General features: G+C 39.0%; 1 protein-coding gene across 8 annotated transcripts in view; it reads right to left on the bottom strand.

The window, feature by feature from the left end:
• MGA (MAX dimerization protein MGA) overlaps positions 1 to 18,517 on the bottom strand; it is a 65,773-nt gene that overhangs the window by 25,837 nt on the left and 21,419 nt on the right. For 6 of the 8 annotated variants that reach the window (XM_030034908.2, XM_030034899.2, XM_030034936.2 and 3 more), the window contains exons 4-15: positions 18,396 to 18,483; positions 18,156 to 18,251; positions 13,349 to 13,477; positions 11,807 to 11,905; positions 10,220 to 10,866; positions 9,236 to 9,593; positions 8,018 to 8,241; positions 6,945 to 7,085; positions 6,446 to 6,518; positions 4,528 to 5,048; positions 2,747 to 3,044; positions 394 to 1,020 (exon numbers count right to left, since the gene is read on the bottom strand). In XM_030034908.2, coding sequence (XP_029890768.1) covers positions 394 to 1,020; positions 2,747 to 3,044; positions 4,528 to 5,048; positions 6,446 to 6,518; positions 6,945 to 7,085; positions 8,018 to 8,241; positions 9,236 to 9,593; positions 10,220 to 10,866; positions 11,807 to 11,905; positions 13,349 to 13,477; positions 18,156 to 18,251; positions 18,396 to 18,483 — 3,301 coding nt within the window. The remainder of the gene's footprint in view (positions 1 to 393; positions 1,021 to 2,746; positions 3,045 to 4,527; positions 5,049 to 6,445; positions 6,519 to 6,944; positions 7,086 to 8,017; positions 8,242 to 9,235; positions 9,594 to 10,219; positions 10,867 to 11,806; positions 11,906 to 13,348; positions 13,478 to 18,155; positions 18,252 to 18,395; positions 18,484 to 18,517) is intronic. The other 2 variants (XM_030034915.2, XM_030034946.2) reach the window with 2 other exon arrangements.

The following is an 18,517-nucleotide window of genomic DNA, read 5'->3' on the forward strand; positions in this document are numbered from 1 at the left end:
TATCTCTCAACCATGACTCAGAAGATTTCCACGTTAACGACGAGAGAGTAACTCCATACCTACTACTTGGACTCTATGCCATGCATGAAATTCTAGCAATCATAGTTGTGCTATACATTTCTATGGGCCAAGAAATTATGTGAGACTTCCAGCTCATTTCATAGCAGTCACTGACCAGATAGCTACATTTTTTTCCTCCTTTACCAGCTCAGACTGGAATAAAACAAGCAACTTAAGAGATTATGTTTCTTATCCATTTTGGAAAGAAGGGTGAGGCAAGTGAATCTATATTTAAATTGGGTTCTACAGTTGCAGACTGTATTCCAGCTATGAAGGAGGCAGAATAAAAAAAGGAAGTGTTTGCAGTAATAACCCAAAGCACCTATGCCTTACCTCTTTTTGGATTCAGTGAAGGACTTGAATTAACTCCTGACAGAATAATTGGAACAGAGCCAGCAGAAGAAGTTGGTGTAGTCACCACAGATGTAGCTGTTGTTAGTACAACTGTAGAAATGGATGTTGTGACAACAGGACAAGTAACAGTTGGTGTTGTTACTACAGTTTTAGGGAATGACGTGGTTGCTACTGGTGCAACAATCCCTGTTGCTTTTGCCATGTTCACAGTGGCAGTAGGAGTGGTGGATGAGGGAGTAGTACAGGTGTTGATTCCAGGTGTTGCAGGAGCAGCTGTGACTGTAATTGCAGGAGGAGAGCAGGCAGGTTCATTAGCTCTTGTTTGGCTAGGAGTGGTCACAGTAGATGCTGCCACACTGGTACTTTCCACAATAACTGGAGAAGTGGTGGTGGCTGTAGTGACCCCAAGACAGACTGTGCACTGAGCTGGAGATGGCCTTGACGGAACCACGGGAGCGGCAACCATTATTGGGGTAGGCTTGATACTGAACTTCTGTGGCCCTGACAGAGGCTGGCGCGTGTTTGCTGCAGGAATCTTCTGCTGTAGAGCTCCGGCTTTGTTCATCACAAACTGTGCAAACATACCACCAGGTGACGGTCGGGCAGCTGCAAATAAAAACTTGCAGGTCAAAATTTTAATAATTTCCTCTTTGCCTTTCATGAGGTGCTACAATTGTAATTTCAGCATGAATTTGAGCCTCCATTTTCTTTGTACCTTGTAATTAAATTGAAACCTTTGACAGTCCTGAACATGCCTTACATATTAGAAATACATCTGCTTTATTCCACTTCTATAGCTTTTTGTTGCATTTCTTCCTGGCCGCACAAAAGAATCAGATCTTGAGGGGTTGTTCTTTATCATGAAACTATGAACAGACAATTGTATTTACAGTACAGGAAAACAAACACCTAAGTGAAATAATGGGTTCGAACTATTTTCTAAATCTCAAATTCTTCCTGTAACAGCTTGTGTGATCTTCCTCTTTTCACTGCTTCTTGGTTTCCATCCCCCTTCTACTGTACCCACACCTTACGCAGTCATAGGGGAAAGGGGCGGGAGGGAGACAGAATTTGCCATGTCCCCTTCTCATTGCAGTGACATTCATGCAACTGAGGACTGGATGGAACAAATTTAACCAATGGGAAGTAATCACTACTGGGAAGATCCTTCCCCTCATCCCTTGCTCTCCAAGGGATCAGAATACTGCATCTACATCCCTCCAGATGCCTACGGATGAGTACAACAGCATAGAGATCATGAGCAAACCCGACTTAAATATTGTGGTTATTTATGCATATAGCATTTTTAATCCAGAATATGCCAGAACACTTACATCACATATGCAACAATCACTTCACCCATCAATGAAATGCAGCCAGCTCTTTAATATTGCATAAACACACAAAACAAGAATTTTTATTACAGGACAAGAAAAACAACACACCCACTTACATGGCAATGAAAATTTAGGCAGAAAGAAACAAAACAATCAATTGGAAATTAAAGTTTTGCCAGGACACAGGTAACATCCTTTTCTCTTGTAAAGCTTCTTCAGATCTTTAATTAACGTGTGGGAATATGTGGATGGGCACTAGATATTTTGATTTTTTTTTTTTTTTTTAAAAACGCATGCAAACTGTAATAGTTAAAGGCAACTTCCTCTCTTGCCATGCTGGCGTAACCATTTCAGTACCAACTCAGACACAAGTACCACACACTTCTTCCGATACTTTTTTTTTTTTTTACTCAAAGTGCTGACTAAGTCCAACCCTGTTTAGCTTGTGAAATCCAATGAGATTACAGGCTGGTGTGGTTATTGGCTGCACACCTGTTGTTTCGCTAATCCAGATTTGGACCATCTTGTCTTTCACTGCTGCTTCAAGCACCTTTGGTGGTCACAAGAATTCTAATTATAAGTGCAACATCATCAGAAAAACTAACAGCGAAGAACCACAGATTAGAGTGATCCTTTACTCATTTTAAGTTAAATCGACGTTTGATGAAAAGCAATTAAACATCATAGTAAGGAAACTCTCAAAACAAAGATCCAAGCTTAACATTCAGCGTGTCTCCATCCACTCTTCCTTGTCTCTTGAAAATATGCTCTAGTAGCATTAATAAAATAACTAATAGTCAACATCTGTAATCTTATTCCGAAGTCAAAATAAAATGTTCTGCTTTAAAGAGGTTATTTATTGCAGAGGCAGTTTAGGTAGGCAATGCAGCCAAAGGCAGCATGCACTGTTGCACAGAAATCAACAGCAATGCTGTACACTCGCTTTTTACTTCAGCTTCACGCAATTTAAAACACAGTAATAAGTTCCAACCTACCTATCTGTCTCTGTGCTGGGACATGGGTTTTCAGAGTCGTCACAGTGGGGGTTGAAGTAGTGCTGGTGGAAGATGTAGTTTTGGGAGTTGATGTTGTGGGCACCTGGACTGATGGTGTCCCAGAAGCAGCTGCTTTAGCATTGGATGCTACCTTGGAGATCACAGTACTGAGGGTTGAGATATCAAGTACTGTGGGTCGCAGCCTGCCTGTGATATAAGCTGCTAGCTGATTGGCGGGATGTAATGCCCCCATCTGTCCCAAAAGCAGTTTGGCCTGAGGATACCTTTTATCATTAACCTGAAAAAAGTGGAAAAGGGAAATTTTGTGAAAAGAATGCTAATTCACCACCTCTGGAGAGGCGTTTCATTCCATGGGACTTCCAAGTGTCCTTTTCAAAAAAGCATTGCAATTCAGAATGGGAACTCCTAATTTCCTTACTGCCCAGGAGAACTTCAAACAACTCTGTTATATCTTTATAATACAGATTTAAGATGCTACTCAGACTCTCACACAGAACCACAGAGTCCAAAGGAGCATGTTAAATCACTGAAATTAAATAGAGTGAAGCTAGCATTTATTTTTCCTGTCCCTTACTTATGCTACAGTCCTGAATAAAAATGGGTTCCCAAACTCAAGGTCAATTTTGGATAAAATTCTCAAACCTAATTAACACCTAGCATCACAGAAGAAAGAATACTTATATCATATACATTGGGACAAAACTCTAAAGAGCTTGTAAAAGCTTTATCAGCTTTTTTCTTATCTGTACTGCCATTTGATACTGTAATTAAGGTACAATGAGTTGACTAACTTCAAATTTAGAGTTGTAGTGGTAACTGACAGCATGGGAGAGAAAAAACAGAACATCTTTCTGAATGTCAGGCTTTATACCTAGTGGTCAACGGGAAGTTTTGGTAGTCTTGCATTTTACTTTCAGGTTGCTTGATAATACCTGCTAAAAGCCAAATACATTTAACACACCACTAAATAAGGTCTTGACTCTTTTTACTGATCAACTTTTATTAAAAATAAGAAATCTCCCCCTACATTTTTCCTCTCTGCTAGCTTCTCTTTCTGAGGGTGCCATATCTGCAAAGTGTCATGAAAATAAATTTTACTCTCATTTTCTAATTCATATGCCTTCCCGGAAAGTGGTATTACTATAACCACAAATACCTTTGACTGAAAAATATCTTCATCCTAGCCATACAGTTCCTACCACCAATTCATAATACCAAGTTAGCTGCATGAAACTGCAGGGAAAGGGCTCACTTTGAACTTAGGATTATGAAGTCCCTTGATGAACAACGTCTATTCTGCAGAGAGGACGCAGGCTGTTAGTGAAGACTTAATGGTGAGCTGTAGCAAAAAGCCATTTAATGTTTACAGTTTCAGTTCAAAGTTTTGTCCCAGTGTACATTTCCTTGGAAAATATTCTTTTTGTGGCCTCTAACAGCCATTCCTTTAGAAGTATTATCTGTCATGCATCTGCAGGGAGCGTTCCAAAGCACCAAAAAGATCTTGAGAGAGATTCTGTACTTGGGCCACCAAGACCCAAATGGCCTAAAGCACAAGCTAAACCATCAGTTTTCCTGTTATTGAGTCAATCTTGAAAGGGACAAGCTTATGGAGAGGCAGGAATGCCACCAGGTACTAAAATCCTTGTCTGGACAGGCAAAAGACTAGGTAGACAAATTAAAAAGTGTTCTCCCCTTCAAGGAGTTCTGGGATACTGGATGAAACTGAATCTAATCTCCACAGTAAAGGCAGAGGGACCCACCTGAATCAAGCCTGAGGGGCTCTTATTAGCATTGCGTTTGTAGACGACCAGCGTTCCTGCAGGAGAAACCCCTGCATAAAAAGGCAAGCCTTTGCCCCCATGTAACTTCTCCTGCAGTTTGTCCAATGTGTCTGCCCGCAAGAACTTTAGATTTTCTGGGGTTTTGTGTGACGGCACTCCGCTATCAGGAGTCTCCAAGACAGGTATCTCAGGCTTCTCGTCCTTGTCCTGGCAGGACGGCACTGAAATTTTCACTCTGGAGGAGTAGACAGGAGGGTGGTTCTCATCCTGGGCCTTGTGTTCCGAAGCCATTTCAATAATGAAGCTACCCACTTTGAGGCACTGTGGCGCGTTACTGTTGATACGCTGTGATAAGATGGTCAAGATCTTATTGTGATCTTCCTCCAAGTTGCAGTCAGAGATAATCTTGATAAGTTTGGTTGGTCCACCTGGAGTAGTGTGATGAACATAGGAGGTGGAGGAAGAGTCCCCCTCACTACGAGAAGACCACCAGCTTTTCTCTGAGAAAGAATTGAAATAGGTTTCTGCAATACTATGGCATTTTAATCACCTGGATATTCAAACAGTTTTATTCTGCCCACACCTCCACCCTTGTCTCAGCTGCAGGGCAATAACAAGTAAAAGAACTGTTCAAAGCATGACTTCCCCTTGCAGAGCTTCACAAGCAAGCAAAAACTCACTGCAAAACTAATGTAACTATTTCTCACAGTTCATTCCCTGCAGCCATACCATCTCGGGTTGTATCCCATTGCATCACAAGCTAAACAAAGCTGGGTTGTTTCAGTACGTGGATGAAAGATCTCCAAGCAACACCAACATGCAGTAGAAAGCATCGCTGGTTATTCAAGAGATGGCACTTTTCTCTTGGAGTCAGAAAAGGACCAGTGTCCTATAATGGCATGAGGAGCAAACATGCCGCTAGCAGAACTGTCTTTTGCAGAAGATGTGTAACAGAAGCATGACCTTTTGTTGTCATTAGAGATCCAACGCCACTTTTTGCAAAACTGTAAGGATGTTGAGCCCTGTGTCCTGGCCATTTTAATTTCACCTACCAATTCACCAGCATTTTCAACTAGTTGTATTATTTTTCCATTCCCAACCTTAAATGGAGAGTGTGCTGTTGTATACATTAAACAGTGAAAAAATTCAGCTCAAAAAGGCAGCTGTATTTCATTAGTGGATGACACAATGCCTCAAGTATATGTCTCATTTTAAAGTTCATAACATGATTTGGGCCACTTCAGACTGCAGGAGTACACAGATGTCTAGCCTACTACTTTATGAATTAGAAACTCAAACCCAGTATATATAATGTAGCAGAACTTCAATTCAACCTTTCAACTTGAACTAGAAGAATTCAACATCAAACAGCTCCAAATAAAAGTATAGGTGCTTCCTTGTCCCATACGGTTCTAGGTGGAGAACACGAGGATCCCATCCTCACAGTACCACTTGGATATTTATTAATTCTTCAGTAACTACAAAGTAATAGTATGGAAAAAAAGACGGGGGGGAACCAGACAAACCAAAACCAGTGGTCTCCATTCCTTCCCAAGTATCCAGTTATCACTCTTGCAGACAAGTGTGCTGTGCAGTATTATCTTTTATTGCTAAACGAGCTACTGTAATACTGGTCATTTTAACCTTAGAGCAACAGCAAGTACTGGATATTTAATCTGCTGTATCTCCCATGTGACACACACACAATTGCTTAAGAAAACAGGAAACTGTAAGCACATCATAAGATTTTTATTGACAACCGTAATAACTCCCCCAGCAAATGGACTTTTGTTTCATCAATAGCTGCAACTTTTTAAAAAAATAAAGCCAACACAAAAACCCCACAAAAATGTGGAACTACCAAGAGGTTGAATTATACTCAATACTCAGCTCTTACCTCCTGATTTATCAGTGTCTTTGTCTACCTCACAGGTTGCTTTCTCAGGAGACTGAAGCTCTGGCTCATGCTCCTGCAGGAGAAAAGAAATGCAAGAAAAATTCTCATCCTGTGTATCTCTCTTCCACACTAAAAATCACATCACAAAATAAACTAGTTCATCATACTGTCACCCTGAATCATAAAACATATGCTAACTTTGACAATATTACAATTTGCATCTTAGAACAGCTCTTTTAACAATGAGCATTTAAGCCTTACATGATAATGTACTTGACAGCCAGGAATTTCCACAGATAAGACAATTTCTATCGCAGTAATAGGGTAAGTTTACCAGCACTACTAGGCGATTTAGGCTCCAGGCTCCACAGCTCTATCACCATCAAATATAAGTCAAGCCCTCATGTCGCATAGAGGTTTCTGGAGAAAAACTTACTTCAACATTTTCAATATTTCCGCCTGTTCTATGATACATGCTAGTTACAGTGTGACTTCTTACCTTTACACTAGAACTCTGTGAATCCCTTTTGTCTTTCTGTTGCTTTTTCTCCTCTCTCCTGCGTTCATATGCTCGGACCCTTGCACAAGTCATCAGACTTTCAAAGTACAAATAGACAGGATCCTTGTCCTCCTCTCGAATCTACCAAAAAAAAAAAAAAAAAAAAAAAGGGGGGGGAGAAGAAAACCTCTCCATTCTACATGCATATCAGATTTATGAAATAGTTTTCCTTTCTAACAACACTTCAACATTAATGCTTCAATAGTAAATGTCAAAAGAAAGGTCTAGCATGCATTTAAAGCTGAATCTGCCCTCTTAGTATCACACAGCCCAGTCTACATCTTGTTTCCAAATTACATATTCAGGGCAGGGGGAGGGGGGGAGCAGAACACCACCACTTGCCCCCAAAACCCAAACACATTCAGATACTCCTCTAAGTGGGCAAACAAGTCCTAAGAGTCATGCATTGTTTAACATTATCTGCTATACATTACATAGCAACTCTGCTATGTTTTTTCTTCAGACATAACTAGACTCAGCTCTACTGCTTTTCTTCCTCTACTGTTATTTTTGCTTTTGTTAGATACTAAGGTGAGGGGAGAGGCAAAGGCAGGTTCTTCCCACATCGGTAGTGAAACCTCAAAAAAGAACAAAAAAAGACTCCAGCACTACACTGAATACTGTGTGTCTGTATCCCAAATTTTTTGCAAGTAATTCATTACTTAGATAGGCTACATTATGCACCTAATAATTTATACAAACATTACAGGACCAGCAACCATTTTGCCAAAAATAGCATATATTATTCCATTTTTTAAAATGAGGCTATTAGTGAATCATAATCACCCTTCCCCATCTGCATATTGCTACACTAAATTCTCAACAGAAGACAGACATAGTTAAAGATTTATATACGGTCAATTCATCCTAGCTTATTAACATACCTAAGGGCAGTCAATCTTAGGCTTTCATCTCAAATTTCATCTAAAATGGCCTAGCACAGGAGCTTTTGGCAGTGGTTGTTTTGATTTTCAACACAAAGGGAAACAAACGCATCTCTTTTACTTTCTTACCACTGGATTGGGTTTAGGAGTATACACTCTGCCTGGTTTCATTCCACTGGAAGATCTATGCTTACTAGAAAGCAAGACCTCTGGATTGGGCAGTACCGTGGATTTAACTGGTTCAATAACAGATGGTGTTGGGATGTAAATTGGCTCTGGATCTATTTCACCTTCTACTTTCACCCACAATGGACAATTCCTAACAGGCTGTTCTGGCTCCGAATCACAGATAGCTGAAAAAAGAAAAAAAAACAAAACCAACTTACTTATAAATGAAACACCATCTAACATAGCAGTAAAATTTTTTTTGTTTGAGCCTGAGGTCTAGCCATGCAGCAAGCACTAGGTCATACTGCTGGAAAATACTACTGGTTGTTTTTCTGGTCTCAAATTCTAGCCAAAAGTGACTGGGATTTGTCCACAAGAAAGAGGAAATGAAAATAAAAATGATTCTACACTAATTACTGTTTCTCACTTGTACTGTGATAGCAGATACAAAAAAAAAACCACTGAAGAATTAGTGATCTTCATTGATGCTGTATACTTAAAAATTACAAAACCTCCCCAAAAACCCAGACTTTATACCCCAGCTCTATGGAAGAATTCCTTTATTCTAGTGGAACACCAGATAACACTATGTTCATTTTTAGCTATTGCTAAAAGTACTACTAGCAAGAAACTGAAAGTGTAATTTAATTTCATGGTCAATTTTTACCAATTTGGTTTTCTGAGCATACCTTAGGGCAGATACGAAACTACCGTAAATCACTATTTCCACTGAAGTCAATGAACTATACAGCTATATACAGCAATTGAAAATACAGCTCTAGATACTCATTTGATAAGAGAGAAAGAAAACAACACTATGACAATGAAGATTACCAACAGCAATAGCAGTTATTATCTCATATCCTGAGTCTTTAAAGATACTTGGAGAGTTGAGCAAGAGTTTAAATTATCAAAAAGAAACTCCAGCTATTTGATCACAATAAACAACTAAGTAGTGCCCAAAATGCTGATCAGATAAGTAAGAGCTAAAAAAAGGGAAAAGGTGTTATTCCCTGCTAGTCAGCTATATGAAAGCAGATGTTGCAGACATCTCTTGGAATTCACTCCCAATTTCTGGATTTAAAAATGGCATCACTACCACATCCTAATAAAAATGCCCACCAAGATAGCTGGTTTCTGCAAAGTTGCAATTAATCACTTTTGCCCAGAAATACTCACTGTATTCCACCTTTTTTCTCCTCTTCTTATCTTTCTGCTTCAACTCATCTTCCTCCCCATCACCCTCTTCTTCCACATCTTCATCCTCTTGCTGTTCTTCTTGTGTTCCATAGAACACAAGATTTCCACGCACAGCCTTTTTCATTATTTTCTTATGTTTTGATCCTCCCTTCACCAGCAACACTCTTCTCTTCAAGCAAGTACAACCAAACATACAGTCTGGCCTGCGGCAGTGGGTAGGCTGACGTTTCTCCAGCGCTAGACTGGCACATATGCAACCCAGCCGACAGAAGTCATTATTGCAAGGAGGTGCTCGTCGTCTTATTATTTTGTGGATAGGTTTGTTCTTGAGAGAAGCCTAAGAAAAGTTTTAAAGAAATATACACTTCAAATTTTAGTAACAGGAAATTTCAGTAAGCACACGCAAAATTGCTATTCAAAGTTCATTTAGAAGAACCCCTCCAATTACATGGTTTACATATGAAAACTTGTCATCTATACTGAAAAAAAACAGAATAGAAGAGATTTTTGCATTTGAAGTCTTCTGAGAGGCAATTTGAGACAGCTAAACCATCTTGGTAGTAAGAGGATATGAAGAAAGCAAAAGAGGAAAAGAAGTTATCATGTGACAACCACGTTACATGACCATGATTTTTTTGCAGTTAGTTCAACTGAAAAAGAAAAAGTAACAAATAGTAAGGAAATGCAGTTACTGAATAGCAATTGTATTAACCAGAATATTTAATGGTGAAAATTTGAGGTAACTCAAATTATTAATGATTCATATCAACACGCTATTATCACAACTAGTTTTTTCACATACTGCTAAGTCAGTACTCCTCAACGTTCACTACAAAGAATACACCACAAATAATGCTCCTTAGCAGCTTCAGTCTTCTTTTCCGTGTCTATATGCAACATCAGAAAGCAGACAGATTTAGAAAAGCAACAGTACAGAAAGGAAAGAAACGATTATGGATCTACCTGAGCTGTAAGGAGGGTTGCCAGAGATATGTCTGCTCGTTCTTCTGTAATATAGGTCCGTGGTTTGCCATCCCAGAGAGCGCAGTCTTCTAAGTCCATTAACTTCACTTGTGATTTAGATAAACCTGGTGGACGAGCTGCTTGTTGCTGTTGTGGTGCTTGGCGCAAACTAATCTGTTTTGGAAGTACGTTTTCATCCAGAGCTGGCACCATGAAACTATCCCCTTGGTTAGTCAAACTGCTATTTGAGACAGACTTTGCAGCCTTTTCCCCTGATGCTGAAGAGTTCTGTTTCTGCTTTGCAGAAAAAGGTGAAGGTAGTATAGGCTTGTAAGATGATTTTACTCTGTTTGTAGATGTCTGTCTGTTTTGAGTCTTTGTCTTCCGAGAGGTAGATGACAGAGGAACAGCCTTGAACGTGTAAGATGTTGATGGAATTATGGTGGACTGCTTCTTTAAAACACTGTCGAGTGTTCGCACATAGCTAGTGCTCTTAGTGGGAAGCTGATATACCACAGGAGAAGTGGGAGTGCTAGAAGACAATCCCATACTTGTTTCCATCAATTTCCCTTCATTTTCCAGGTACTCATCCAGCTTGTCACTACAGAATGCTGAGCGATTCTTCAAGGAACCTTCTGAACTGCCGCCTAAATAAATAAAAAGCACTTTAGCTCCTGGGAAAATGTACTGACAAAATTTATAATAATTAAAAAATATAGAAGAGGTAAATACCTCTCTAAATATATATATACAATTCTTTTAGAAGAGTACAACACAGGCACACCAAATATAATACACTCTGAAACACAACCAGCTGACTGAACAACTGTTTTTGTGGAGATTTTACATGTATATTCATTCACAAAAAACAGTAAGCCTTCAACAGGCCATGCTTCTACTCAACTTACTTTCTTTGTCCTGAATATCTAGCCTACCTGCTACACTACAATACATCTGGAATACCCCAACACAACATTGTATGAAAGTGCAGAAGGTACAGCATAAATATTTAATCTAAAGATAAAATTGGCAAATTGCCAAATATCCATTCCTCCCTGAGGCAGGGCAGAGTAATCAAATATGTAAGGAATATCTACTCTAACTGGACTTAAAAATACACCATTATAAATGAAAATTACCCTAGTTCATTACGGTCCCTGGGGCAACATAATACTGGAATTACCATACTTCCAAGTAAACTCAAAACTGACAAACAAAACCAAAATTATTACAGCTTTGATCTGTTTTACACAGAAGGCTTGAGTGAAAAACACATGTATTTTTTTCTTACTCAGAGTAAGTTTCTCTTTTCTCTTATAAATCTCCATTCTGACCATGGAACCAGGACCAAAAAATTCTTTATTCATGACAGTTTCAATATAAAAAAATAAATCTCTCCTTAAGACACACACAATTACCAAATTGCAAGATCTATGGAAGGTCAAGAAAAAGGCCATGTGTTGGAAATATGTACACTGATCTTTTTCTGTTTTTTTGGGGGTTTTTTTCTGGTTTGTTTTTTTTTTTGTTTTTGGTTGGTTTTTTTTTTGGGGGGGGGGGGGGGTGTTTGTTTTTTTTTTTTTTTACCTTCATTTCTAGAAGCACCATGAAGCTTTCCTCGCCAGCCTTTGATTTTCGTGAAATCATTTGTCTTTCCTGTCCTGGAAACAAAAGGAAATCCGGTATCTGGAAAAGAAGAAAGCTAGCCTCAGTTTATGAGCCAAGCTTGATTGTATCAATGTCCTAGCAAACTCTGCTTATTCCTTTTCAGGGACAGATGAACAGTAGTAAATCAAACAGCTGAATAAAAAGACTTGATTTTTGCCTTTTTTTTTTTTTTTGAAATTAACAAAATACTTAACAAAGCCATACTTCCTGTAAAGTTCTGCTGTATGGCCATGCATCTGCTACCCACGCAAAAGATGTCTTCTCCTGTATTTTCAGTTTTAGTCTCCTTAGCAATGGTGCAAGCAGTTGATTCCAAAACTCCAATGGGTGAATCAGCTAGTTAGCAGGCTAAAATGGAACAGGCAGGTTTTGAGCTGATACTACAACTTCTCTCAGCAAGGAAAGTAATCTGAGTCTCTCCTCTCAATTGGGCCAATGACTTTTATAAAACCTGTAGAAACTTCATTTAATGTTTGCTGTTCTGTCAAATTCAGCTGAGTATCAATTAGGCTAGAGACAGGGAATAATCACAGAAGGCAAACAGCGACATCTCTGTCAAGTTATCCGTCAGCTCTGGGAGCTAAGTTGGAATGTAAAAATACTAATAGGGATCTGTGTGGCTGTTTTACATATTGCTAAGGCTAGAAATAATTGCATTTTGACACTGAGCTGACTGAGGTCTTCTGAATTGAATCTGCCTCTTTTGCAGTGTAAACAAAGCTGAGATACGTCTGCCTCTTTACGAGCTCCCAAAAGCAGCAGATTAAGAAAGATACAGTAATCAGAACATTAAAGTAGGAGTAAGAGGTTAAGTAGGAGAAAGATAAGCACCCCTACACTTTGTCCAACCAGTTTATTATTAAAAACAATATCTACCAACACTATTAGAATCATAGTTGCAGTATAATGACAAATGCACTTGTTTGAATAGCAAATAAGTTTAAAAAAAGCACAATTGGTCAGCACTTTTGTAATAAATAATTATCATGAAGTTATAGGTTAGCCCCCAAGTGGCACCTCAAGCTCTTCTTCTGGAAAGTTCTGATACTCGGCTCTGTGAAAGACAACTTTTTTTGTTTTGCATGCGAGCAACATCAGAGAAATATAGATTGCTCAGGCTTTTTCTGAGCAAACCGAGAGTTGTTAATGTGTACATTTACATTTAGGAAATCCAGTTCCAACAGACAAAACATGCTGGTATAAAATACACTAGACAGATACCATTACTGGATCACAACCATCACAAAAAGGGAAGGCTGAAGATAATCTGGCCAGAATTACTCAGGACTCCTTGGCCAGTAACCTCATAATGATTTAAGGAAGCTCTCACATTTTGTCATTTTAATACTTGCTTTAATCTCTTTAAGATATCAAATTCAACTAAATGGCCACTCCCTCCTTCTGATCATTGACAATAAAAAGGCAATACTTGAGATTTCAGCAAATTTATATTCTACCCACCTGGAGAATTGGGATTGGTTCCTGGATAGCTCCACAAAGAGTAATTTGAGTAGGAAAGAGGAAGCTGCACACCCAAGTATTTCAAGTCAATGCTCATTGTTGGGTCCACAGAATTCAACTTCAGTCCCACTACAAGAGGCAAGTATCAGTAAATGTCTCAATGCAGCAAGATGTTAGGAAAAAGAAAGTCAAGATATTTACTAAAAAACAACCCATTAAGTTATATACAGGCTTTTCTAGCATTCACCCACCATTTTAAGAGACTTGAAAAAGAGCATTAGTGACTAGAATTGTTACTTATACTGGATTTGCAGAGGGTATGAATTAAAAAGTGTTTTAGGGAATGGGAAATCAAGAAAAAAATTGAATTACTTCTCATAGTTTTCTTGATTACTACTAAAGTTTCCACAGAAATTTATTAAGCAAGGTGCCAGTGCAGTAATAATTCTCACAATAGAAGTTTTTGTTTGTTCGTTTTTTGAAGAAGTTAGCACTGTTTACATCCTTGAAGGCTGGAGTTACTGCCTGAACCCAATGCAGCTGACTATTTCGCATTTCATGTCACTACATAAATTATCAATCCTGCCAGTGGTACTTACACATCCCCTTCTCTACTGAACGCCATTCTTGTGCAAGAACATGTACCACACACGCTTCAGTTTCAACCAGCAATAAGAGCCAGGAGCAAATCACATTTTAGTTCTGAAGAAGAGTGTGTGTGTGTTTGTAAATTATTATATAAATAAAGTTGTATTCAGACAGCACTCTCAGGACTAGTTCATCAAATGATCCAGATCTCAGTAGGATATTTTTTTTCCAAGCTTGGCACTTTTTTTTTTTAAAAGCAGGAGGAAAAACAGCTATAAAGAAACTAAACAATCCATGTTGTTGATGCCACCACAAATGCTTAACTGCCTACAACACCCCCCTTCATCAACTCCCCCAAAATACTCAAACTGAAAGACTTTACCCAGTCACAAAAGCTATCTTTATCCATGGCAAAACAAATGTAGATACAGAAATGCTAAGGAAAAAAACAAGCTAGTAAATTTGACTTAGTACCTTTTTCAGAAAATATTATTACACTGAATTCAAGAAATGACTGTTGTCAATCAAATTCAGCTCACAGTCTGGAGTTCAGAACATCTCTTTTGGTTTTTAGCTATAGAAACCTACAAATGTTGCTCCTGTTGCCAACAAGTCTGAAATTCATGTATTAAATATGCGAGTTTTGAAACTGAAAATGTATGAACTGACAAGGCTCAGGACACATCAAGTAGTATTTGCACATACAGTAGAAACCTTGTTTTGGTGGTACACATTTATGTTCATAAGTGGCAACACAGTGACCTGATTACTGGCAGCCTGAAAACAATCACCACGGAACAAATCTCAGAGATGGTTGTTTAAACTGATACTAACAGTCTTATCAAAGACAGTCTAGTGAGATATAATTTTCAAATCTACATAGGGAAAATGAGCAGCAAGCAAGCCAATCTAGCATTTTGTATAAAAACATGTCAACTGCAAAATGTCAAGATGCCATCCATTTCTTTTCAAACTCTATTTAAAATAAAGTGGAAAGCATACACAGTTTATTTTTCTTGACACTACATTTGAATTATTCTGTCATCTTCAAAAACAAGCTTAGCTTTGTTTAACACTCAAACAAAAATAAGAACATCACTCATACACAAAATCTATTATTTCAGTTTAGGATCATGAAGTAAAAAACACCCAGACAAAACCAAGAGGATGACTCCAACAAGTGCAACGTGGAATGAATGCAGACAGCCTAAAGAGAACAAATGGTAACAGTAAGTATTATGTCAGTACAGACATCACCATACATGACACAAGAACAATCACTTTTATTGATTTCTATCATCTCCAGAGTATTGCTAATTTTCAGTTGCTGTAATCAAATAGTGGCAAATGAAGAACCTTAAGAACTTTCTTCTCTCCATCAGATGCAGCTGCTAAATCTGAAATATGATGCATGACAACAGTGCCTTTGATTTCCAGGAATATGATAAGGGATTCAAATTAGCTCAGATAGAAGAGGCATCCCATAGCATTGCAGTACTCCAGCAGGAGCCTTCCTTCTAACATGCTTAAGTTGAATTCCCTTCTTTCTGAAGCATCTTATTCCTGCAGTCCTGGTGCCTCTAAGATCTAGATAGCCTCAATCACCATTTTCTTAACTTCACAAATCAACAGCAATTGTGGGTTTCAGGTACAACCCCAACACATCATCAGTGAATCTCAAAAACAAACTTAAGCTTCTCAACTACATTTTCCAAAACCAAAAGCAGAGTTAACATTTGCTACGTCCACTTGCCAAACTGCAGTGAGGACAAGAAAGACAGTAAGCTTCTAAAAAATGGCTGAAAGCACATTTAGAAACAGACATTTCACATCTTCCAGACAGGAGGGAGCCATGCCTCTGCCTGTTCTGTGATAGATGACGAGGAGGTATTAGTCACGCTCTGCGGCCAAGAAATTTCGGAGAACAAGTATCAGAATCAAGAGGGCTAATGAGGCTGCACCAAGCTTCAGGATGCTACTTAGAATCAGTATGGCTGGAAAAGATACAGCCCTTGAGTTTGGCCTAGAGGCACTCCCCAGCCACCTTCTTATGTCTTATTGATGATGTTGGGGGCAGGGGGAGAAAGGAGGAGGAAAAAACCCCGAACAATCCCTCTCTCCATTAACATCGTGTTCCTTTCCTGATCTCAAGTTTGCAATGGAAGGCAATAGATCTGTAACTTTTTGCAAGGTGAAGGTAATCTGAATAAAGATTAATTCCAGTTCACATGCAGCAGCTGAAGTCTGCCAACAAAAGTACATGTATTGTAATTCACTTCACAGCCTGACCAAATTACATCTGTACCTATCTGTAGTAATGCTCTTGCTGCAAATAGTCTTCACATAACTTCTTTTCCCTCTAAAAATTAGACAGCTGAGGGTCATTCTCTTCATTGCTGAACTACAATTTCAACATCTAACAGGCTCAGCAGATTACCATCCAACACTGGAAATGACAGTCACAAGCATTAAGAAAATCAAAATTCTTCAGACCTCTTTTTCTTAGCCTGATGCTTGACTTTTCTTGTCCATTTTGTAGTATCTGTGAACTGCTCAACACCCTTCAGAAGGTACCACACACTTTACCACCACTCATTTAGAAGGTGGAGGAAAACCATGGGGGTTTTACACGTTCCCAGTTGCAGGATCATCTCACGAGTAAAACAGCTCTTGCTAGTGTTGTGGTTGCCAACGTACCGTAACTTCATTATACTTTTCTTAGGTAGATAACCTCCAGGAGGCCCACAATATAATCCTAAAAAGCCGTAACACTGCTGTAACATTTGCTTAGTGCTGTATCTAGCACCACCAGCAGCTGACCACACAAGGGATTTTACCACCATTTTTAAAATATGACAACACACGCAGACCTGTGAGGGCAGGGTGGCCAGTGAGGTCATTAGAAAATAGGGCTACCTATTTCTGGAATCATGGGAGGGGAAAACTGCATTTAGAGATCCATGATATGACTGTCAACGCTGATGCTATACCACCAAGGTACAACCTGGCTGGAGATGGGTTATCTTGTTTCATGCCTACCACGTCCAGGACAGAGCTCTAAGAGTTCTCTACTACCCTTCTTATGACTGCTTTGCCAAGGTGGAAGACAGGAATGTAAGCTCAACACTAGCAAGATGCAAAGGCACCCCTTTAAATGGTTGCAAAAAATGACAGGCTAGTTCTCCTCATACCCCGTGCGTAAACAATTCAAGACAATCCAGGGTTCTTCACAGTAGAAGCTCTGTGAGGACCCAAAATAACTAGTATCAGAGTCAAGATTGGTATTTGGAGTCTTAATCCCTACAGCATTACAGTTGTTATGTTTGAAAAATTCAGGGCCAGAACCTCAAGAACACGAGGTACAACACTTCCATTCAGGTCAATTTCTTCATGGTCTGTTCTGATGCCTATGTTAATGCCGTCGGTCTCAGGACTACTATTACTGAAGACTTTCAACATCATCAGTAAAGAGAACATTAAGTTCTGCTGTGTTGATCCTTGACTTTCTTCCATCTGACCTCAGGATAATACTGTATATAAAGAAAAGATCACAAGCTAGAAATACCTTGCTTGGCCCTCTTATGTGGCTAGTGAACCTCGATCTACAGTGACTCAAAGAAATACAGACTCAGACATAGCAAGTGTAGTCCTAGTGAAGTGCTTCTGGATCTCTAGCTCTTCCACTACCAGGAAGTGGCTATCTTCTATGGAGAAGTAAAATCAACTCGATCTGCTCTCTACAAGGATTAGCAAATTACGAAACAGGCATTGCCTGAAGTCTGAAGGCTCAGCGTCTTCTGCAAGAGGTATATAATGACATGCAGCCTCTTGCTCTGGTGATGGAGATTCAGGATTCATCTTTTGCCTCCTCCACCTCTTCTAGTTTGCAACATGAATGTGTGAAAACAAAACCATCTTTATTGGCTGACTGAACTTTTAAAGCCTCTAAGAAAAAAAAAACGGGTCAGACACCACAGATTCTCTCTCATTGCCACAAGTGGCAAGAGGGAAACTGACAGTTTCACAGAAATCTCCTTTCATATTCTCACATTTGTACATACATACCTGTACACTTTCCTGCATTTGAAAAAAAATAACCAAAATCAGATCCCAGCTGTATTGGGCATACACAGTATTACATCCAGAAGGAAATTATCAACTCAGTATGATTAAGTATAATATACAACCAGGTGCAACAATATGTACACTGCCTGCTTACCTTCCTGAAGGCTAGGATGTATTACTTGCTTATGCCTCAAGGTCTTCAGCTCTTCCATCAATTCCTTTTCCAGTACTTGTATTCTTGCTTGACAATCTAACTCAAAAAATAAAACAGAGAGAACATATAAAAAAACATTTACCATGCAAAAAATTGACTTAAATTATTAATTTTCCAGTGTGTCTTTACAAATTCCCTTATTGCAGGGAATAGCCACTTACAAAAAATACAAAAATGTACCTGGATCATTTGTAGTCAACAAGGGAGCCTGAAGATTCTGCGACTCTTCTCCTCCAGCTCTATCAACAGTGTGAATGTCAAGAGCTTCCTACGTACATAAAGAGCCTCGAATAAGTATAAGA

Source organism: Aquila chrysaetos, chromosome 2 (genome assembly GCF_900496995.4).
Source record: "Aquila chrysaetos chrysaetos chromosome 2, bAquChr1.4, whole genome shotgun sequence".
Classification (NCBI taxonomy): domain Eukaryota; kingdom Metazoa; phylum Chordata; class Aves; order Accipitriformes; family Accipitridae; genus Aquila; species Aquila chrysaetos.